This window comes from Dromaius novaehollandiae, chromosome 13, assembly GCF_036370855.1.
Source record: "Dromaius novaehollandiae isolate bDroNov1 chromosome 13, bDroNov1.hap1, whole genome shotgun sequence".
NCBI lineage: Eukaryota > Metazoa > Chordata > Aves > Casuariiformes > Dromaiidae > Dromaius > Dromaius novaehollandiae.
This window is the reverse complement of record NC_088110.1, coordinates 5198666-5221406: the sequence shown is the minus strand read 5'-3', so window position 1 is coordinate 5221406 and position 22741 is coordinate 5198666. Positions and strand designations below refer to the sequence as shown.

General features: G+C 43.0%; 1 protein-coding gene across 3 annotated transcripts; it reads right to left on the bottom strand.

Moving 5' to 3' along the window:
- Positions 1–2160: 2160 nt before the first annotated feature.
- Positions 2161–21201, bottom strand: LOC112984320 (dipeptidase 2-like). 3 transcript variants are annotated; one of them, XM_026102116.2, is made up of 12 exons: positions 19675–21201; positions 12411–12463; positions 12184–12331; positions 11296–11422; positions 10658–10787; positions 10187–10328; positions 9255–9324; positions 8548–8724; positions 8278–8365; positions 7539–7614; positions 5690–5825; positions 2161–4536 (listed from the first exon to the last, which is right to left on the bottom strand). In XM_026102116.2, exons 3-12 carry the CDS (start codon positions 12312–12314, stop codon positions 4345–4347), a joined length of 1269 nt encoding a protein of 422 aa, XP_025957901.2. In that variant the 5' UTR covers positions 12315–12331; positions 12411–12463; positions 19675–21201; the 3' UTR covers positions 2161–4344. The 3 variants fall into 3 exon arrangements, with proteins under 3 accessions (XP_025957901.2, XP_064375571.1, XP_025957902.2); XM_064519501.1 differs by lacking the exon at positions 19675–21201 and adding an exon at positions 16003–17355; XM_026102117.2 differs by lacking the exons at positions 12411–12463; positions 19675–21201 and having other exon boundaries at positions 10658–10761; positions 12184–12323.
- Between the last annotated feature and the right edge of the window lie 1540 nt (positions 21202–22741).

The following is a 22741-nucleotide window of genomic DNA, read 5'->3' as shown; positions in this document are numbered from 1 at the left end:
ATGTCCAGTCATTTAGACATTTCATTTTCAGAATTTGAATCATTATCTCCATACATATGAATTCAGAGAAGGATCAACAGAGGAGCTACTGCTTTCTGTAGGGAATGGAGGAAAGCGCAGTCTCAGTTGCCACAGTCTCGCTCTGCTTTCCTGCTCCTCTCCACCAACATGCATTTGCACGGCATGGTGAACCCGGACACCAAGCCAATAGCAGAAAAACTGTTGCTTGAGGGAGGAATGCAGTTAGTTTTCAGCCAGACCAGCTCCCTGAACAGGTTACACAAACACTGATGCTGTCACAGCAGTTGGGGAAGATGACATGCAGCCAAGGAGCAGCTAGAGTTTCTGCTGGCATAAGCTGCTATGGCACTGCACCCTACTCCAGGAGGGGACAGAGATGAAACACAGCTTTTCAAAGCTGGTCGCAAGGTGCAGATGCCCACTAAAGCTATGTTTTAAGTTGAACAGAAGCGAATAGGCTTATAATTATACAGGTGGTTAGGCTTAATATATGATGCTTGCTGACCTTGAAACATAGAAATATGATGGTATATTACCTGAGCAGCTCAGCAACAGACAAGAAGGAATGCAGCTGTTAAATACCAACACACTTCAGTGCCCCATATCCTAGGTAAAACATGCAGCTGTCCTTCCAGAGCCCGAACAAGTCTCACACAGCAGAATTTAGATACATGAACTAGAACTATTCAAACTTTATGTAATGGATGAGTTGTATACCTAAAAACAGCAGTAGGCTTTTTAGGACTGGTTTCTAGCATCACCACTTACCAAATGAGACAACTGAGAATTGCAGTTCTTTATTTCTGTGGACATTGCAGTCCAGTATTTTGAAAAGGGATAGCACTGGGGGAAGGGCTCTGGCGTCGGTCCTTTAGGGTCAAATCAATAGTTTGCATCAGTATTTTGTCTGTAATTTTTTTTGCTGTGCATATCATGCATGTGAAAGCATGAGCTCTGGATTTTTAAAGAAGCCTTGAAGTTTGGCTCTTATGTACAAAACCAGCCTAAAAATCAGCTTTGAATTTTACAGAAATAGTAATAACTATTTTCAGAATGCACATTACCACAACTCATTATTTAGACAGAGTAAATAATGAGTTGTGTTTTTCCATTTGGCAACTAACAAAGCCCATTACAAAGATGCTATCTTAATTATATCTGATACTTCACTGATACCACCAGCTGTAATAGAATCTGTCAGTTTAGCTAGCGTCCATTTCAAATTACCAATGCAAATTGCTCTTATTAATTGGTGCATGGCAAAGGCATTAAATCCCTGGATGAATCATCCTCTCCATTGGGGGATAAAAATTGGAGTGCAACCATTTTCTGCTTGAGCTGTTGGAAATGCAATGTTGTGACTGCTGCTACAAGCTGCTGTCAGTAGGACTGTGACACTAGCGCTCAGACCAAAAGGCCACTGCAGTTTTTCTGACAGCAGTCACAGCCATGTCCGACATCATTTTGATATGTACTTCTAGTGAGATGCCTTTCTACCAAGTTACAGCTGCACAACTTTGAGCATTTAAGACAAACTAACCACATATAGGCTAGATAACACGTGCACAATCTTTGCAAGATGCACAAGATTCTGTATTTTGCTTGATGATATTGATGTTAGTCTCACGCAAGCTTATTTGAAATTTTCTGAACAAATGTTGTAGCTAGTAGTAGAAATAGTGGTCTTCTAGAGCATCACAGATCTGTCAGAAGTGCTGTGAAGCAGAGGCTCTCCTACCTTGGGGTAGACAACCTACCTAGATCCCCATAAACCCTGTTCTCTATGACTTGACCTGCTTGACCAAGTGATGTGCTGCAGGAAGCACCATCAGCACGGTCTCACTACAGTGACTTTGAGTCATCTGTATCACCTTTCCATAGGTGCGTGCTCAGACTTCTCTACATGTTGGGCTGCAGCCAAGCGAAGGTGAGGCCAACTGCCCATATCCAGGAGGCTCCAGGGTAAAACCTACCTGACTTTTTCCTGCCTCCCACGGCAAAGCTGCGTTCCAGCATGGAGCACACCCTGCGGCCTCACGGAACCCTGGTCTTCCCCACGCAGCAGAATTGCACCTTACTTTGGGGTTTTCCGCAGTTCTGAACATTACAGTGTTTTGCCAAATTACACCAATATCTAGCTGAGTTTAAAGAAATTTTTATTTAAATTTTGTGTGTATGTTTTGCCACAAGGATACAAGTTACTCTTTACAGAAAGCAGTCAAACAAATAAGTGCAATATACTATAGCTAAAACAAGGAAGTAAGCTACAAGGATCTATAGGATGATGGAATCAAAGTCATATGAAATTATTACCCGTATCTTCAAGAAGAGGAATATATTTTGAATCCTTGCTGCTGCGTGGACAAAAGGTAGAAATTAGCGGGCAGGGAAGTGACATGGTAGAAGGAAAAAAGCTGGACGGGCTAAACAAGCATCTTATATTTCAAATGTGCAATGCACTTACTATTGCAGTATTAGTTCTGTGCAAAGAGATGATGGAAGGCAGTTTCCCAACAGCTTACAAAGTTATTAGCAAAAGTATTGATGAGAAGTATATATTTGTCCTGTTGAATTCATCCTCATTCCAGTATTATGTGCCTTAAAAACAAGTTCTGATGCTAGTTAAGCAGTATCAAGGAAGGCAAGACACCTGAGTCAGTGCAGTAATTCCAGCTTGTATATACATAACCAAGCTCAATATTTTTTGAGGAACTGTGCTTAAAAATATGGCTTGTATGCACTAGATTATTCAACAAGAGGCCACCTTATCAGGGGAGTTAATGAAGCTTCATTTTGAAGCAATAAAAGGAGCACGGTCTTCATCCAGCAAGCCTAATTGTACACGGGCAACAACAGATGGCAGGAACAGTCTTAGGTGACTCTGGAGAACGGCTGACTTGCTGCTTCCAAACTATTCATGCTTAGCATTGTCTTTCAGTTGGTAAATGCTTGGTGTGTTTACAAATACTGTCCATAGCCCAATTACAAGACTTTGCTTGATACTATACTAAAGCTAAATTGTGCAGATATTATATCAGTAAATCACAACAAAAGCAAATATTATTACATAACAAAAAAGGTGTTTATCAGCAACCACAAAGATTCAGTGATGCTATCTTGCAATTTCAGCGTGAATCTCATGTTATTTTAATTAAAATTCCAGCTCTAAGTCACATGAGCCTACCAAGAATAGGCCTGTCACAATATATGCCTTTCTATTAAGTAGCAGCTTTTTGCCTCACATACATTGTGAATCTGAAAGAAGCACATTCCAAAAGCTGAAGCAGCAGAAGATAAATTTTTTTAAAAAAAGTTAATATCAGGTTTTTTAATACTTTGGCAATGCTCTGATCTTAGCTGTCTGTAATATTAATAAAAACTGCTACTGATAAGTCCATTTCAGGAACATTGCTCAAAATGTGAAGATTTCCAAAAAGCTGAAGAACATTTTAATAAAATTTAATTTAAGCACTCTTTTGCTGTTCTGATTGCAGTAAAAATATCAGAGCAAGATCTCACCCTCTGAATACCTATAATTCCTGTTTTGGCCTGGCTTACTCCTGTTCCCAACTCTATGGACATGCAGTGAACAGCATCCCCCAAATTACAGAAGAGCATCTACAGCTCTGCCTGGTCACCCCTACCTGAATACATGACACCAACCTCCTCCCTTCAGTTACTCTCCAGTTACCCTTATGTCCTTGTCAGGGTTCAAAAGTAGGAGTTTAGTGCTGCAGAATGGATCCCTAATGCTAGTGGTAGGCATGACATCTGAATTCACCCATTCATATCACCCAGTTTCTCATATATTAAAAAAAAAAAAAAAAAATTAAAAAATTTTTTAAAAAAGCAGCTCTTCTACATTTCCAGAGGTGGTCTTCACCAAGCCACTAACTGATGATGAAGGTTGTATGCATTTAACCAGAACTATTACTGAAAGCATCCTAGCATAGCTGTCTGAATCCCATCCTCTAGTTCCCATATGGAAATGCTGATAGGTATTTCTGAACCCCAATGTTTATATCAAGTACCACAGGATGGGTACCAAAAACATGTGTCACATATCAGAGGATTTATTCATTAGATGTGAATAATTTTCATCTGTTGGTCCTAGTTTTGCTAAGATGACATAGAATTTATCACTCCAAATTCCAAATGCTTTTGCCCTAACATTTAAAATCTACATTAACTTTCAGGTATGCAGGTGAATTTATAGAAGTTATATCAAAATTTTAGCATAGCCTTATTTTAACAACACCCAAAAAAAGATAGCTAGTTGCATTGCAGGTTACTCCATTTATCTCTCTCTTGACTCCATAGATCTTATGATTCATAATACAGTATTACATATACCACAATTACAAGTGTTAGACTGAAAGATTGTGCCACAGAAGGAAATCCAAAGGACGTGGCTGTCTGAAGTCGATAATTATTTAGGTCTAGGCGACAGGAATTTTGCACTTCTTCTTGAGGGATTTCTCTCTCACCTACATCCATTAGTCCACTGTCCCGCACCTAGAACAATTCAAAAGGATGGCCCTGAAAAATTAGACTAGCACAAGAGCAAGAAGTTCTGTGCTACTAGCAAATTCAACACCACTTCAAGTGAAGCGGCTCAAACTGTATTGCAAAAACACATTTGAATGTGAGGAAAGCACCATCATCATCATCATGATGTTTATGTTCCTACAAACTCTTTCCCAGAATTCGTTACACATACGTTATACCAAGAGTCACAGGTCTGGCTGTTCCTTGTCTTGGTTCCTGGTACCTATGCATACATTAACTGGAAAGCCTTAAATAAGCTCATGGGCATTCTTCCCTGAAATCAGCTCACAGTCTTAAGACAGAGCCTCAAACATGTCTAACTTAGAAGGAAGAAAACTATTAGATCTCATAGATGGATGAGTGTGATGATTTTCAGCCTCTCAATGTCAGTCTGCTCCACATACAACTGGAAAAGAAGAAAATTCCCTGATTTCTATTCAGCTAACATACCCCAAAAAGGGCAAACAGAAGGAAAAAAAATCACTGTGAAATATATATTGTCTATAAAGCTCTGTATATAGTATCTACTTACTTATCCCTGTAAAGAGAAACAGAAGGAGGTAAGTGGTTGGCAAGTTTCAAGCTGGGCGTTTGAAAAAGTTATCCTCTAAGGAGTCCTCATTCTCATACAGTCTCCCTCCTGCCCTCATCCCCGCACGAGCTTCTACCGTTCAGGTCTATAGCTTGTTGTGATCTAGCTTGTTAGCAATCTACTCATGCCTTTGGACCCCAGCCTGGTCCCATGACAGTAATTCAATGGACTTGCAGGAGTCAGCATTCCTTACCGCGCCAGCACGCACAGCCGGAGCCGCTCTCTTGTGACGTGGGTCTGCCTGCAGTCTCTCCACGCCATCAAGTGATTCCATTTAAAAGCCAACGTGTACTTAGCAGATTACCACAGAGGGGAAAAAAAAGCCCCACAGAGCTCTGTCCACTCTCTCACACTTCATTCTGCTAACGCTCTTTTGCGATCTTGGTTGCTTTCCCGGTATTTGGAATTATTACATAAAGTGCTTACATTCCCTCCTAACCCTCTCATTGAGCAAAACAGCAAGGCACTGACAGTTCCTCTCCTCCCCCCTTAGGAGGAATCGGGATTCAGTTCAGTTTTCAATTTTACCTTTTCCACTTCCCTGAAGACACGGAGGAAGTTTTCTCTTAAGACCCCTTTCAGTTCGGTTTCGTTCCACCCTCGTCTTAGAAGTTCCCCAATCAAAGAGGGGTATTTAGAAACATCTTCCAGTCCCTCGGGGAAGCTGTTGACAAGAATCACACAAAAACATTCAACAAAGATCACTGAAAAATGTACAGAAAGATTTTTTCTTTTAATTATTGTTTCACGCAAATTCACTTTAGGAAAGAGGTCACTAGGAACTCAATTCTTTCTCTGAAAAGTCAAAAAAGAAAAAAAAAAGGGAAAATGAAGACTCCAGCTGACATAGTCAAAAGCAGGACTGGGACACAATATGAGGCTTTTTCCTACATGGAGGATCCTGTTAGAAGTACTAAACTGTGTATTCTGGAATGAAGCAGCACTTATGTGCAGGCAGGACAGCAGTAGGAAGGATATTTTTAAAAAATGCAAGAGATTCATGTAGGCAGTAAGTCTCCCCTTACATCTGGCCTTCAGAGTAAGAACAAAGAGCTATATTAACAGATGGAGTTAGTGCACTCCACCCATGTAGCTGTGAACAAAAGGGAACCTGCAGAAGCATGATGCAGTAAAGAATTGCAGGTAATTTTTTGTATCCTGTTGGTTACAAAGTCACTTTTCCAAACAGAATAAAATTATAGCAGGAATTAGAGCAGTAGTTTAGGCGATGAAAAGACAACTACTCAGAAACCTCCACTGAAGAAATTACGATAAGCAAAACCGATTGCATGCCTTGTGCTAATTCTTTTCAGAATAAAGGGAAGCTGGAAGTAAGGAGCTGCCAAACCTGCATTTAACAGCTGTTTTAAGTTGTATTTCCATGAGTCTTCCACTTTATTTTGAAACCACTAATGTTTTCTGTTATTCTTTTCTTCTGGTGAGGCTGCTGTCATAAGTATATCTCAAGCAATCTGTGCAATTACTTTCTAGGGTTTAGTTACAACCTTAGTAACTCCACCATCAATTAAACTGGTGCTCTTTGTAAAAATGTGCAGAATAACACGTCTCCTTCTGTTGTAAACTATGGTTTATTTGGAGATTATAATTTCAGAGTGATGATCAGATAAACCCATGGGAGAAAATTATTTTGTGGTCATCCTACTTTACAGATGGGAATCTGAGCGTGACTTTCATACCCAAATGTGTCTGACCCCAGCAAATAGATGGAGGAGCTGAAGATTCAACAACAACAACAAAAAAAAGTTTAGGGTTATGCTGGCACATGCCACTGAATCTGCATTAATTTCCTGTGCTGCAACATATCATTAGCCCATCTCACAGCATCTCCAAGGAGTGAGCAAGCAGGGAGGTCACATTGCAGAGACCAGGCAGTCCGCCATGCTCTGCTTCCCTCAAGCAGGTGCCAAGGGCGGCAGCCCAAGCCCGAGGAGCAGGAGCACTCTCGCAGACCCAAAGCACTTCGGGCTTCCCCACCACAAAGAAATAGTGGAAGATCAACCTTTGGAGCACCACTGAGCTAACACATTTACCTTCCAAGAGCTGAGGCAGCTTTTCTATCATTCATCATTGACTTCTGGAAGAAGGCACCCTCCATCACCCTTTTTGTATGCACAAACCCCTGCCTAAAGCACCATTGCAGAGCTTGCAGGACATCAGGACTAGTTTCCACACTTGGAGCACAGCTGCATACAGTTCTAACAAGAAATGCTTGAGCCGTCTTTTATAAAACTTGTTTTAGTTGTCATCACAGGATAGCTTGCTACAGCTCTTTCAGTCTGCCTTCTTTTTCCCCGAAAGGAATCAAAACCCTCATAATGTAAGAAGAAAATATTAGTGCACGTATGGTTTTACTTACTGTTCCACTCCATCATAGTCACCACCAATTCCTATTGATTCAGAACCTGCGATTTTCTTTATGTGGTCAAAATGATCTAAAAGAAAATATCAAAGAAACCAAAATGTCATCTAGGCATACAGCAATGATAAGTAATTCTGTTCAGACACATTGGTGCTAGGCTAATGTTCTTCTTAATCGTGGATTCATAATCAAATTTAAAAAAAAGTCTAAAGACATCCTGATAAAACAAGTTAAAATATAATAATGCAGTTGATGTATTCTTGATATTTACTGGTGCTTAACTGTATGTTAGTTGTTGCTATGTACCCCAGGTAACAGTCTTCAAAGTAACAGCTACACTGGTGAGATGTTAACGAGGAAAAAGACATGAACATCACAGTACATTAATTCCCAGCAAATATCCCACATACACAAATAGATTTTATGTTATCCATTATATACCGGGGTTTTCCACTCTTAACTACAAAAGTTTAGGGCATTTTCCAGAAAGTAACAACTACTTTGGGATTAATGATACTTGGCTCCCTTTGGGAGCATCAGTTCCTCCAGCTACATACTAATATCTTGTACCTCTTGTTATGGTTTAATGAATGTAAGCTCCAAAAAGACCCAGAGCTGGGGTAAGGTGGAATAGGGGATAAGCAAGCAGCATGATTTCCTCCATCTGAAACATGACTTAAATGCTGAGAAATTCATAGAAGCCACGCATAAGAACTGCGGTATGTTAACGTCAAACCTGCCAGGGTAGAAACATTAACAACTTTTCTGCCACAGGCCAGTACATCTGCGTTGAAAGTCACCATGATAATTCCCTTATTCCTTTTCTGAAAGAGAGAAAGGGAGAGGCAATGAATGGCCACTCAGGCTTTCTGCAAACCTCACAAGCATCTTATGTGGATTGTGCTCCAGCTCCATCTATCCATCCATCCGCAGGTGAATATAACATCACGGGCCAGGCAAAAGTTGCCTGTTTTTCTTTTTTCTCCCCCCACCCCAAATCACTCACCAGTTGCCGGAGGATATCATCAGGAACATTTCTTGAGTGGTTACAAACAGCAAAAGCCGAAGAATGGCTGAAAATTAATGGTGCTTTTGAGATACGTAGTGCAGCTTTTGCTGTGGAATATGAAGTATGAGATAAATCTATCAGCATACCCAGGCGATTCATCTCCTCTACCACTTCCTAAAACAGATTTACAAACAACAGTATTAGTATTATGTTTCTTTAAAGGAAACCATTTAGTTGATGTATGAAACCAGATAAACAGATTCTGCAGCTGTCAGCTAGTTGTAAACATGCTATGCCTGTTTGGGTGTCTATTTACCTGTTAATTTAATATTAGCTTCTTCACTCACAATTAAGTGGCACACCACCACATGCTTAAGATTTGGAAAGCTCAGTCAATCTGTGTTTTATCAGGACATAAGTACTCCAAACGTAATCCTTCAGATTTTTATTCAAATCCCACTACTTCCACAGACTAATTCATACATCTGATCTGTATTAGAACAATTGTAATTAAGTCTAATGCTTCCCGTTAGCCTTAGGAACATCGCAAGGAATTTGGTTTGTTTGAGCTCTCACCCTCTCCCGAGTAGCAAGAATTTCCAGTAAATAATTTTTAATGACAAGTTGCTTTTTGAAAAGATAAAGCCAGAAGTTGTTAGTTGCATAAGATATTGTTTTGATTATCATTCAAAAGAAGTTCTTACTTGGCCAAATGCAGTCAGACCAGCAACATTAGGATAAAAGCTATGTATTCCTTTAGATGATGATTCAGACCTTAAAAAGGGGAGCAAGGTAGGAGAAACATCACATCGTTCTGGAGACTGCAATATCAGCAGCTGACATTTCTTATCCCACACACAATAGAAATCACCCCCGTCAGGTCACATAGCCAGATTTAGGGATAACGAGCTACATAATATGCATCTTATTTGCACAGTGCACCTTATGTTCATAACTGTCTTCTGTAAGTTATTCCTTCAGGTTCAGGACTGTTGCACGTTTATGAAGCGACACAACACAAGCAAAGAGAAGCTTGTCAGAAATTTTCCCGTTAAACAAGCCTTTGTCAGGAAACACAGATACACTGAAATCTGAAATTACGGTTTCCCATCAGCCAGAAACCAGCCCTCTCCACACACGCTTCCCTTTTCCCCGAGTCAGGGTAAAGGGGAAGTCTGCCTAGCAGGAAGGAGTAGGTGCTGTTGCTGTGACACAGGAACCAAGCATCCCTCTGGTAGCTGCACAGGAGACACGTGCTTTTTGAGCTGGCCAGAGAGGACAGTCTTGGCTGCTGACTGCTGAGCGCTCACATAGCGTTTACCCTCTGATCTACATCATAGGCATTTTTAGTCCTTTTTCTACCTGCTTTGCCCTAGGCAACTTTCCTAGTAAAGGAAAGGGGATGGCAATCTCCCCACATTTCTGTTGTTAACAAAATTTTAAAGATCCCAAATTGTCACAGTGTCTCTCACTTGCCCCACAGCAGGCTGGATTACCCAGAAAACCTATGGTTATCGAGGTGGTTCAGACCTAGTCTGCCACAGGAGACCCCTCCGTCTGAATCAGTTTTTGCCCCATCTTGGAAGTGGCACCACTTTGCACTAGACAAATACACAAACACATGCACATTGGTTACCACGGCGTATTGCAGGAATGTGTTAAAGTCAAGTAGCGAACGCCCAGGTCATAATACATCCGCAGCGTTGCCAGACTGCTGTCAATGGAGTGGCCACCTTCCACTCCTATCAAGCATGCGATCTTCCTACTGTCCGAGATGCCTGGAAATGTCAGAGGAAGATAATTGCAAAGTAATTTCATGATAGATAAGAAGCCAGCTCTACTGAGCAATGATCGTTATTGCAAGTTACAAGCAATAATATTAAACATCTTTATGTAACATGTACTTCATCTCAGTGCACACTCATATGGCAAGTTATCTTCTGACTGCTGGGACTATGCACAGTCAGTTATTGTGCTTCAGTGAATAAAGAGTTACTCTTAAGACCAGGATAACTTGCCTGCTTGCAGTTCTCTCTTTTGCACATACCTCCTGCCATTTCATTAAAAAAAAAAAAAAAAAATCTATTAGGGAAAAAAAGAGCATCACCTTGGGAAGTCGTCACAAGTTCAAGTTCTTCGTAGCTGTTACACATCCTCTTGACAACATCAATTTGCTCTAAGGTCAGGCGTACAGCATCCTTGTTCTGAGCGCTGCAAAGAACATACACTGACCAAAACTGCAAGAGACATTGACAAGTGAACTAGGTAACCTGGGCTCCAACTTGGAAACGTCCAATTGCTAATAACAAGCTCATGAGCACAGACCACAGTAATGAAAAGCATTTCATCTCCTACAGTTTACAAGGGAGTTGCCACGACAATTTTTCCCCCCAAAAGGAAGAGTTACAGCTTCAAGGCAAGAGCCTCCACCCTAAGCATGATTAAGGCCTTTTGACACACTCAACTACACCACAGTACACCCAGGAAAATAGGTGCAAGTTTACTTTAGTTCATTTGTCACAAAACAAGTGCCACCGTTTTGGTTAAGATCTTGTACCTGGATTCTAAAGCACAAACATTTCCAACACAAATATTATGAAAAGTGTCTGCTGCTCTTCAGTTTCATTTTGCTTTTTCTCTCTCAACATAGAACCAAAACCCAAAGCCCAGAGTCCTTCTGTGACTGAGGAGGCAGGGGGAAGTGCAAAAACACATTCTCAGTCTTGCGGTGGCGGCGTCACGTACCTGAGCTCCCACATAGCCTGCCTGAAGCTTCTTAAGGTTTGTGTGGGTCTTGTTGAGTTCCCTTAAGTTGACTTTACTGAGTCTGTTTTGGTAAAACATTCTCAGCCGCAGCACAAAGTCATTGTGGCTAGAATAGTAAACAAAAAGGGCTTGTGAGAGACAAGTTCTTCCCCTCCTAACCCTTCCCCTCCTAACCTCCTAACCCAAACTTAATTTCTTAACTGTCCCTTTCTTAACTTAGCCCTTTAAGCCAGTAATTGCCAGTAATACTTGCAGTAACGTATGCTTAAAAGACTCCCTCCTTTCTCAAATGAGTTTTATTCCTTAAAGCGCTTTCTAATCAAGACAGCAAAAATGCTTTTTGCCTTTTCCAGTTTTGCAGCTGATACGTTTCTATATATATTTTCCTCCCCATCCTTTCTGAAGGAACAGCAGAGCTGAAATCAGCAGCCACGCTCCTTAGAAGCAAATACCTGTGGCATGGCATCATGTGCCAGGTCAAAATACACTCAGCACAACCATTCCTCCGAGTTGCAAGGCCACCCCTTCAAGTTATGATGCCTTACTCCTAGCTGTGCGCAGAAGTCCTGGCTAATGAAAGATGCCATTAAATTACAGGAAGGAGACAAGGATATTGCGTAAAGGAAAAAAATACACAGGCGGTGGAATCCAATCAGAAAATTGCGAGTTCATTTAGAATAACCTGACCCTATAGTAAGCACCTTCTGAACTGAAATTCCTAAAGACATAAATCACTGCAACAATAACTGACTGCTATGTGCTGCACACTGCTTATACCTCCACTCATCCAAACACGTTTTACTATCTCCTCCTCACTTAGGAAGATTCCCCAAGAGGGTTTATTTGAACACAAGACAGTTTATATACCCGTCAATTAAACGTGTATTTTGCATCAGCTCCGTAGCTCGCTCTCTCAGAGATTTCTCGTCGCTGAATGGCACGGCATCGGAGAGGAACACCAGCAGCCACAGGAACAGCTGTGTCGGATTTCTCTTCATTTCTGTATGCACGTTTGCTAAAGCAGAGATGCCACAATTATTCACTGATGACAACGAAACAGCAATGTTTCCCATCTGCAGAGGTGGTGGACTTACTAGTTTACGCAGAGCCAAAATGCCTCTCTTTCTGGTAAGCCTGGGGTGAAACTCTGCAGAAAAAGAGAAGAACAAACAGAAGGGAAAGGTAGCAGGGGAAACAGTAAGACAGCTGCATTCTCCAAGCTGCAAGTTTTTACATCTTTAGCCACCCCATAAACACTGCAGCTGCCACCGGCTGCCCACGGAGGGAACCATCCCACCCCCAGCCAGCAGAGCCGGTCTGGCAGACCCTGTGCTCCCGCCTCCCCGAAGCAGCTGTGCATCCACCGAGAAGTGCTCTCCATCGGAGCCACATCAGCTGGTTTGTTCCTACTATTTGGGAAACCTTCCACTGAACTGAACAGTGAAACTGTTGTTGAGAAGTTCTAAAAATCATCATCATCTTCTGAGTAAACCCTAAAACACACAGCACCTCACAGCATTGCACAGTACTAAGACCTAACACTTTCTCCATGTCATAGCAAGGGCAATATGTGCCAAACTTGAAAGGATCACTTCATTTCCATTACAAAAATGGGTATGAAAACAAAGAGTAATTAAAGCACCCGGTACTCTTTTTCTTTCTTTTTTTCCCCCCCCTTTTTTTCTTTTTTCCCAATATAGTACTCAAACTTGTGCAAGTCTTTTAGGTGTCAGTCACAAAGCATTGCTACAAGCAGTTTGGAAATACCTCCTGTTCTGCATAAAGGAAATATAAATTCCACTAGGAGCTGAAAATCTGTATTTTGCACTCACAGTTCCTGGCAGAATGACCTACAAAGCAGAGGAGCAGGCATCTCCTTGGTCCTTCTAGTGACACCCGAATTTACAGGCAGGGACCCTGTGAGTTCCTTTTTATCATAACAGAAGAAGTCCAGAGGATAAAGTCTGCAGTTTTAATAGTGCACAGTCAATGCTCAATTTTTCTTCTGAAAGATTATTAAAAAAAAGAAACATAACATCGACATTTCCTTTGCTTTCCACTCTGAGACAATGAAGCTTATGTTCATAAACCTTCTTCTGGCAGCACAAAAGGTTGTTTGTTTTTATTAATATAGGAAGTAGTTTTCATTAATTCCTCATCTCCAGAGGTGAAAATAGAATAGCAACTATCCAAGATACAACAAAATTACAAAGCAACAGAGATTCAGCTCGCCTACATTTCCCTTGCCTTTGTGTCAGGCTTCCTAAACAGCAGGAGACAGGAACACATTCCCAAGAAACGGATTCCTTTCCAAAGCTGCATGTTCTTGAATAAACGCCCAGATATCCCAAGGGAGACCCACAGACAACGGCAGCCTTGGAAGTGATTTCAAGTCACTCTGAGCAGATTACCTGCTGATAGCATCCTGCTCAAAACCCCTTTCTTCCTCTTACTACAACATCTTGATTATAAAAATCTGAGCTGAAATAAGAGTACGCCTGGAACCAGGACACCGAAAAGCAGCACCATGAAAGCCATATTCTTAATAAACATATATTTCCAGCCTATGTATCATACCATTTTCCAGTTGCCCACAAGATGCAGAGCATAAATCAAAGAAAAAGTTAACTGGCTTATTTACCCTGTCTATGTCTGATGGAACATAAATATGTTTATATTCCTTTTTAAAGGAATTATATGTTAATAATAAGCCAGTATAAGTTTAACTAAGCTGTGTAATTAAGACTTTTAAAATAAAAATGCATTTTTCACATTTTCCCTCTAAATCAAAATAATATAAAGGCTTACAAGTAAAAATAAAATCAGCAATGACCTCACACCGTGGCTTTAGAAAGGTGCCAACTGCCGTTCTAACAAATCCTTTTACTTTGACAAAAATTCCTAATTTCCTCTTTTGAGAAGTTAGCTGCAGCCTCTTGCGTTGCACGAGACCCGGGAAAGCGTTACCTGGTGGGAGCAGCTGGCAAAAAGTGCTTCCAAACAGCGGCAACACACAACCTTATGCGAAAGAAAGCGAGATGGAGAAGCAGGTTTAAAGCCAGCTCTGAAGCGGTCCCGAGGGCAGCTGAATAAACATGGTAGCACGCAGGCGCAAATGACGATCCAATATAAACACGATACGAGGGGGACTGTGGCGCTAACTAAAGAGAGGAGCACTCCTCGCTCCTTAGTATTTTCCACGAGAAACCCATAACCTAAGGAACGGCACAGAGGGTATCTGCAAGGGGAAGAGGCCCAACGCTACGTACAGGAAAGCTCTGTAGAAGTGGACTGGTCCCTGTGAGGGTGTATAATGGTGCATCTTCCCATGCCCCACAGAGAGGATCAACTCCATTGAGCTTTTTCTCATATGTGCAAAACAGAAGTATTTTTTGGCTAGGCCCTCAGGACAATATGGGAATCAGTTCACATCCTAAGTCTACACATCTGGGTTTTCTCATGGGAACAGTTTCCTTCAGCCCCAACTACTGGGGCTGGACTAAGGGAAAGACCTCGCAAGACCAGGATGATATGCTCAAGCAACACGCCCTCGCCAGAGTTTATTTACTCTGTGGCAACACTTCAGTTTATCTAGGATTCATACCATACCTGACGGAAGAAGCGACTTTTTCTTCTGATGACCGCGCAATAACCAAGGGATCCTCCTATGTTCTTCCCATATTAACTGGTTGGAAGGAAGATTTTTCTGCTTTCATTCATTGCCACAGCTTCATATTTGTATATAGGAAGAAAATAATAGGAGTGCCTTTTTTTTTTTTAATGCTGCCTTTAGCAGCAAAAATATTTGAATTGTCCTTGGAAACTGCTGAGGTGTGCCACTTGTGAACAAGCTGACCTCTGTTCTTACTTTTATTCAGGGAAACTGAATATTTATAGATTATGCTCTGCCTCAATTTTCATGCAGATATGGAAAGATATACAGACTTATAATTCCTTAGGCTACACATTACATCTAGATACAGTTAAATTCAGGTTCAAAACGTGAGTCCTGCTGCACTACTTTGACCTTGCGTTTGGTTTCCTTTTCTTACTTGTGTTCAATAAAATCCATTTATGCAACAGGGTACTCCCCAAAAATAAAAGATAAACAGAATCATATCAAAGTCTTGTACGCATTTAAATCTGCAGTGGTTTGCTTACAATTGATTTATCTTAATTAAGCTGGTGCAGAAAGTTGGATAGTACAGTGCAGTAGGGATATAAAGTAAGACGTCTCTCCTGCTCCGAGGTGGGCCGTGCAGCCGAAGCTCTGCAAACGTCCCGGAGAAACGGGGGTGACATTAGGGGACCACGAGCACAAAGAGAAAACTCTCTTCTGCCGTGCAGCCCCGCTCCAGCTACACACAGCATCACAGGCTTGCAGCACACAGGGGGAAAGAGATAAGGAGTGAGGTGGAACACGCACTGCTGTTTCCTCCGCTTGCCACTTCTCAGAGCTGGACTGCCCCTTTCCAGACCTGCCTTCGCACCTCCCGCTCAGAGCGGGACTCGCTTCCAGGCACACCCCGGCCCACAGCGCACACCCGGCAGTTTTGGGGCATCAGGCTTAGAAAAGCCACCGGCTCGCAGACCAACAAGTACTAAATTAAGCCCCTGGAGAGCTGGGCTGGGCACAGAGCGAGTCTTGGCAGACTCCAGCTGCAGAAATACAGCTTTGCTACTCACGCTATTTCGCTTCAGCCATTGGTTTACATTCTTCAGGCTCTGAACGGCCAGGAAGTTGCTATCAGTAAAACAGGAGCGCAGAGAGCATGCGTTGCGTTTTGAGGGTTCCCACGTTAGGGAGAAGGGCACTGTGGTGAAGCTGGGAGGCCAGATCTGCCGTATTAGGATGCAGTAGGAGGGGCTGGGTGGAAGGGGGGCTGCTCTTTTAAAATAGACGCATTTCGGTGGAAAGTGTCACAGTAAGAAAGGAAAGCTTTTCTGCATGCTTCTGTCATTTACCATCTTTGGAAATACAGACAAGCTGCCAGGCCTCTCCTCTCCTTTCCAGCAGGCAGGCCAGACCTCACTGCAAAAAATTCAGTAAACAGATGCTGCTATTTAAGTGCATCAAATCCCGGTTAGGAACAACATTCCTTTGATCCCTTTTGATCCTTATTTTCCATCTCATTCTTTTCTAAAACACCTCATGACAGCCTTGACATTAATAGCCGAGCACACTGGATTACTGTGCTCAATCACATATATAAAGTGCAATAAAATAGAGTTCACAGCTCAAGAGAGAAACGCCTCCTGAAAAACAGCAAGGTTCCTCCCCCGCACAGTCCAGTTTTGCCGAGAGCTCGTGGAGGCAGCACCAGGGTAGCTCCGAGCCAGCTGCCTCCGAGCGTGGTAGCAGCTGAGCTGCAACAGCTCGGGGAGCTCAAGCTGAGCAGGACCCCAGGTAAAAACTTTCTGCCTGGATCCCAGAAAGAGACGCTTGCTTTATTTGGCATGGAAGTGAACCTTTACTCTGCAGTTTGCTGTGCTTTTCACTGCACAGCTTACAGCCTTGCTTAAACCTCAGGACATCTCGTAGACTCAGCTATGTCTGTACGCCGTGAACTGCAAGGTCAGCACTCTGATTTCCTTGCTGATTTCTAGCAAAAGCATTAGTTCTCCTTACTGCTTAAACTAGGACACCAGCTTTTAAATAAAACGTTTAAAATTAAATGAAACCTACTTTAGGAGCAAAGACACACGCAGCATATCAAGTATGTTTTTTTTTTTTTTAAATATGCTGATCACTTTCAAATTCACCTGCAAGTCTTTCCCTCAGTTTTTTTGTTCAAAATTCCTTCCACCACTACCGCTCCAAATCACGTTACACTTATCTGCTGCCCTGCTTAGAGACCTCCTTAGCGCTGCCCCGATGCGAGTATCACCACTGGGAACCTCCAGCGGGCGATCCCTTCCCCGACGTGCTGCTCTGCTCAGGGCCCTCCTCGGCAAGGCTGATGGGGTCACCCCCAGCGCTCCCCAGCTGCAGCTCACCGCGCGCGGGGCTGAGACGGGGAGGTGACCCAAAGTGCCGCGGAGCAACGAGAAGACACGGTGCTGGTAAGCGCATTGGCTGAGGTAGGAATGAAGGAGAATAAATACAGACGTGGATTGAAGGTGTTTCAGGATCTCAAGGGAAAAAGAAAAAGCAACAAGTGTGATAGCTCATCCCAGACTTCCTGCAAAAGAGGAACCCTTTAAGGACTATAAGAGTGCTTCTATATTTGTAAATTCACTCTTAGCTTTTGCCCTGTGCATGCTTGGATATCTCACATGCTCTCCACCATGCATGTAGACAGCAAGTTTTTTGCATGTTACATAACCTCATATTGCCAGCTGAGAAAGATTGCTCAAAACTTCCCTTCATAAAACAACAACCACTGAATTTCTTTCCAGTCAGGTCCCCATTCTTTCTTTCACTGTTGTTTTTTTCTGTCTACAGCTTTTAAAGGCTTTTTGACAAATTCAGATTACTGAATCCAGTAATTAGGAAGTAAATGGGAGCTCTTGCTAATGCTACATGTCTTACTACCTAACGACCACTGATGAGGACTATTTTCTCAGAAATCTTAAGTTTCTGAAATTCTTGTAACTTCAAGACAGATATGCTTTATGGCATAATTTCCTAAACCCAAAACAAACCAAAAGAGCCTGACAACTACTTCAATAGTACTGTGTCAGACCAGACATTATCAGGCAAAACCACCTCCAGCTTCAAAGTGCTGACCTTGGCGGAGCAGCTAGCTGGGAGCGTTCAACCCGAGGGCCCAGCTGGCTCCTTTGATAAGGTGCAGATCTCTTCTACCTCAAGCCTCGCCGGGCCGCTTTCCTGGAAGGCGAACCAGAAGCCTTTGAACAGTATGTACAGGCTTGAGCAAACAGCTTCCCCTCCACGAAGCACCCCCGCTGCACGCACCCCGCTGCACTGCACACGAGGATCCTGGCGTTCCCCCCCCACCCACCCTGCCGCGGTCCCCGACCTGCACTGCTGCCCCGTTTAAGCTGCACCTGTCCCGGTGCCCCTCTCTGTGCCAGGGTCTGTGCAAGCAGCGTCCCCTCCGGCCCCTGCTCCCAACAGGCTCATCCTTTTTGGCAGGGTTTCGCCCACTCCTTGCTGATATTTTGGAATTGTTCAGAGGCTGCCTTCAAAAATTATGCTACAAAACAGTGACAAATGCCATGAGGATGAGCATTAATGACTGAGTTTTACTGTAACAAATGTGGCCTGTGGAAATAATGCTCTCATAGGAGGTAACAAACCTGGCTTCGGCGTGGGGCAGCCCACGGGGATACTCGCGCTGCGGCGAGGCCGCCTGCCGCTCCTGCACGCCTGCGCCAAGTGCGCACTCAGGTACTAACTCACGGTAGAGGCAGCGGACGGTTGTAGGAGGAGAGCATTTTCAAACACACCCCGAGTTTTGAAAAAATGTGAACAGCAGGAAAAATCAAAGCTAAGAGACAGAAAGCACTTCTTTCTCTTTTCTTCTGATGACAGCGCATGAATGAACGATTTTGAGCAACACTGACTGCTGGAAACACAACCGCTCTCGAAACGCTTCCCGAGGTGGGAGCGCAGCCTTTGCCGGGCTCACAGCCCAGAGCTGCAGCCTCTGTCTAGATAGACCCTGACAAAATGACTGCAGAAGGGAGCACTGAGATCTCAAAAGTTATCGTGTACTCTGCTGTATAGTGGAGTATAGCTACTATTCCAAAAGCTGTGTAATTTAAGCATCAGTTCAACATGCTCAGTGAGAAAGTAGCAAGTCTAGTTCACCCAGAGACTCTGTTCTGATGCTGCATAAAGCTGTTGCACATTGTAAATTTTGATCCAAAGTTTTTTTCCCCCATCAATATTATGTACATGGTGGTATTCATGAAGATTTTAAGCAGGAAGCATGCCCGCGTGCTCAGCAACATCAAGCGACTGCTAGCAGAACTGATCCTCATCTACACATTATCGAAGCTCTGTGTATTTGTAGAGAAATGCTGCTCTTGGTAGCTACAAGAGTTTCCTACTCAACTTTAATCCAATATCACTAAGACCCAAATATAGAAAATAATATTACCTTCTAGGTTTCCTGCTGTTACAAAATGTGCAAAATATTCTTTATACTACAGTAAGACTCATTTATCTTTAAAAGTGGTTAGGTAAGAAAGACACTCAAGCACCCCGTCATTCAGAAATGACAGGGTACAGGATACACTAGGCACCCCTTTTTCAACAGCACTGAACATAAAATAGGAAACCCAGACAGGTTTTTTTTTCATGCTGACTGAGCAGAGTTGAAAAATGAAAGTTGACACAAGATTTATAGCTTTTTCTTGTTTATCTTAACGCTCTCTGGAGCAGGTTACCTTGTTAGGAAAACGCAGCGGAGACGAAATCCACGTTCCACTGTACTGGATGCAACAGCTCGAGCTTGGCACCAGCTCCGCCTGGATCAGCACCAAAGAAACGGCCTGTGTTTCCTCGGCTCACATGTCACGGTCTGCGCGCTTGGCAGCAACGCCGTGGTTGCCCCTTGCGTGGGGATAAGGTCTGCGAGAGCTTTCCCTCCACGGCTGCCCACCCGGGAGCTCACACGCCTGGGGCGTGCGGTGCTCAGCATCCGGCATCCGCTCCCTCTTGTGGCAGGCTGCTTGTGCGGTCCAGCGCCCATCCGTTCGCTAACGCCAGATGTGTTTTACATCACTCTGCTTACATTGTTTTAGAAACAGATGCTCATCATCACTAATTTAGGTCAGAAGGGACTTCTGGAGGGATTTCATCTAGTCTGGCCACCTGGTCCATGGGGAGCTAACTGCAAAGTCGGATCAGGTTGCTCAGGCCCTTGCCCGGCGGAGGTCTCCATGTCTCCAGCAAAAGAGATTACCCAGGCTCTCCAGGCCCCTGTTCCAGCACTTGCTCACTCCCATCGTGAGCTTTTCTTTATATCCAACTGGAACCTGCCTTGCTGCAACCTGTGACTGTTGCTCTCGTCCTTTTGCTGATCTGCTCTAAGAAGAGTCTTTCAGATCTGACTTGCGGAAAACAAGCCGCAGAGGTAAGCACCTTCCTACAGAGCTAGTGTTGACTCCTTGACTGTTTCTAACCCAATTAAGATCTACCTCATTACTAAACTTGCTAGATTTTAAACAGGACGTACCATGCCTTTGATATGCTCAAAAGGTAAAGGTCACCCTCTCGAGTCTACAAGGATTTCCTGCTCCTTTTGTGGAGTCAGCATTTTGAAATAGGTAAAGAAATACACGCAAAAACATCATCCTGGAGCTGCACAAGAAATAAGGGCTGCTGATCATCATTTTTGTTTTGTTTCAAGGTTTTGGCAAAGCGCAGTCAGGCAGCGGCTCTCTTGCAGAAGGGCACGATGCTTTTGCTTGGGGTTCCTCTGCGGAGAAATAAACAAGTCTCACACGATCAGAATATCCACAAAGCCATTGCGCAAGTCACAGCCCAATGAGAACATTTCTCTGTCATCAGTCCATGAGTTGTCAGCATCTGGAGAACTTCAGCCGAAACCCCCACATCCTTGGGAATTCTGCTGCACATCCCTAAATCCATGAACTTCACTTATAAACATTTGCCATCAACCCAAGTAGACTGAAGCACCCAAAATGATACGCATTTAATATGTATAAGCTCATTTCAGGCCAGGTCCATTTTTATGCCTATGACATGAAACTGTCTCCCTGATTTAGCTTATGGCAGCAAATAACAGGCTTAAATTCATTTTCCCACCTTAACTTCCCATTTAAGTTTCATCTCTGGGCTGATTTCTGCCTAAAACTGTGTTTCCACATGCCTCCAGGAAAACTAAGCTCAACAAGTGTTTGTTCAAAAACAACTTTTGCTGAGCCACTGAGCTCCTGCTCTGACTTTTAACAGCTCACCTCTTCGAAGATTCAAAACATCATCGATTTTTAATGCTGCTAGATGCCAAGTTCTTCCTCTGGCTCGCAGTCAGGTTTCCTCCACTCTTTTACTCCAGTAGCCCTCGATGAGCCTTACTGGCTGTTTGCATTTAATACTCCATATAAATTTGGCGTTTGTGATGTACATCTTTCCTGCAGACTCCATCTGGCAGGACTGGTTTTCAGTAAATATCCTGAGAGTGATCTTTATTTTCCAGAACGTATTTACACAGCTGCCACAATAATAGCTGTCCCTCTGTTTATATCGTGTTATATTCATCAGACGTATTTCAGAGTAAACCAAGAAGGTATAAAGTAACCGCAGCTCTTAGTCATACAGCTGCTGTCAGGACACAGAGGGATGACATGATGTGTTGAGACTACTTTTCATGCTAGAAAAACTTGGTCCAGCGCCAGAGCAACTTCACTAATTTCAACAAGGTAATTGATACTTAGGTGTCCAAATTTCTAGTGTTTATGCTACCAGCACAGATTTAACTGCAGTGTTACTATCGCCGGGGATGTAGAACCTTGCAAATGCAGATGCCTGCTTTAGCAGCTGTTTTTAATTGAAATTTGATTTCTCCGCAAAATCCTTGTACTCCACCAGCTCACGGCATCATCTTCCCTGCATACAGGCACTCCAGCCCTTGGCACAAATACATTGCTGTGTTTGGATCAGCTTTAAAATCTCACAGCAGTGAAATGACATAGGGAGAAGTCAGGTTAACATAGTACTATAAATGCTGCTTAATAACGTATCTGAACTGCACCTTCCGAGTAAAGATTGCAACCTCCTAGGCTGCTAGTTGGCATGTTTTGAGCACAGGCACCAGTGTTTTAATTAGAAACTGTTACAACATGCTAGGATGAGGAAATCCCAAGGTATCAAGATTTCTGTTTGCATAGATATAACAATACTGGCACTCTTAACTATTGCTAATTAAGTTCCAGCTGTTTCTTCTACTGATCTCAGTATTATTTTCAGGTCCTAAAGTGGAGTGGATTCACATTTGGAAGGGGATGAAGGTGGGAGGTTGGTTGCTTTAATCCATTTAGTTCACTATGGTTGCAACATATTTCTCAGGTAAGACTTCACAAGAAATATTAATCTAAGCTTGGGAAAGCCAAACAGATTATGAGCCAGGTTGATAAAAAAGCTCTTTCCCTGTTACTCCATCTTGGTTTGGTGGATGGCGGAAGCTGCCATGGTTTTGTGACCCTTCTTCAACCAGCCTCAGTCCAAACAGTTCAGCTGATGCCAAATCCTCCTGGGATACGAACATACAGACGCTCTCACCGACACTTATTACCAAATGCAAAAGGAACAAAAAGGAGGACAAAGATGAATGTTTCTCACCACAGAGGCTGATTTTATCTTCTCCAGTTCTGAAAAGAGAAGAGTCATCACGAAGCACCTTAACATGTCACAGGAGCTCCGCAGTCAGGGGACACACAGCTGTGGCTGGGAGTTTCCTACAGCTCAGAGTGAACAGTGCCACAGGGAGGG

Bases quoted from the DNA above. Each gene is read 5' to 3' on its own strand.
- LOC112984320 (XM_026102116.2), bottom strand. From the start codon at position 12,314: ATGAAGAGAAATCCGACACAGCTGTTCCTGTGGCTGCTGGTGTTCCTC. The intron at 10,788-11,295 runs GTACGTGACGCC...TGTCTCTTGCAG, and splicing joins CAGGCTATGTGGGAGCTCAG to TTTTGGTCAGTGTATGTTCT. The intron at 7,615-8,277 runs GTTTGACGTTAA...ATTTTCTTTTAG, and splicing joins TAATGTTTCTACCCTGGCAG to ATCATTTTGACCACATAAAG.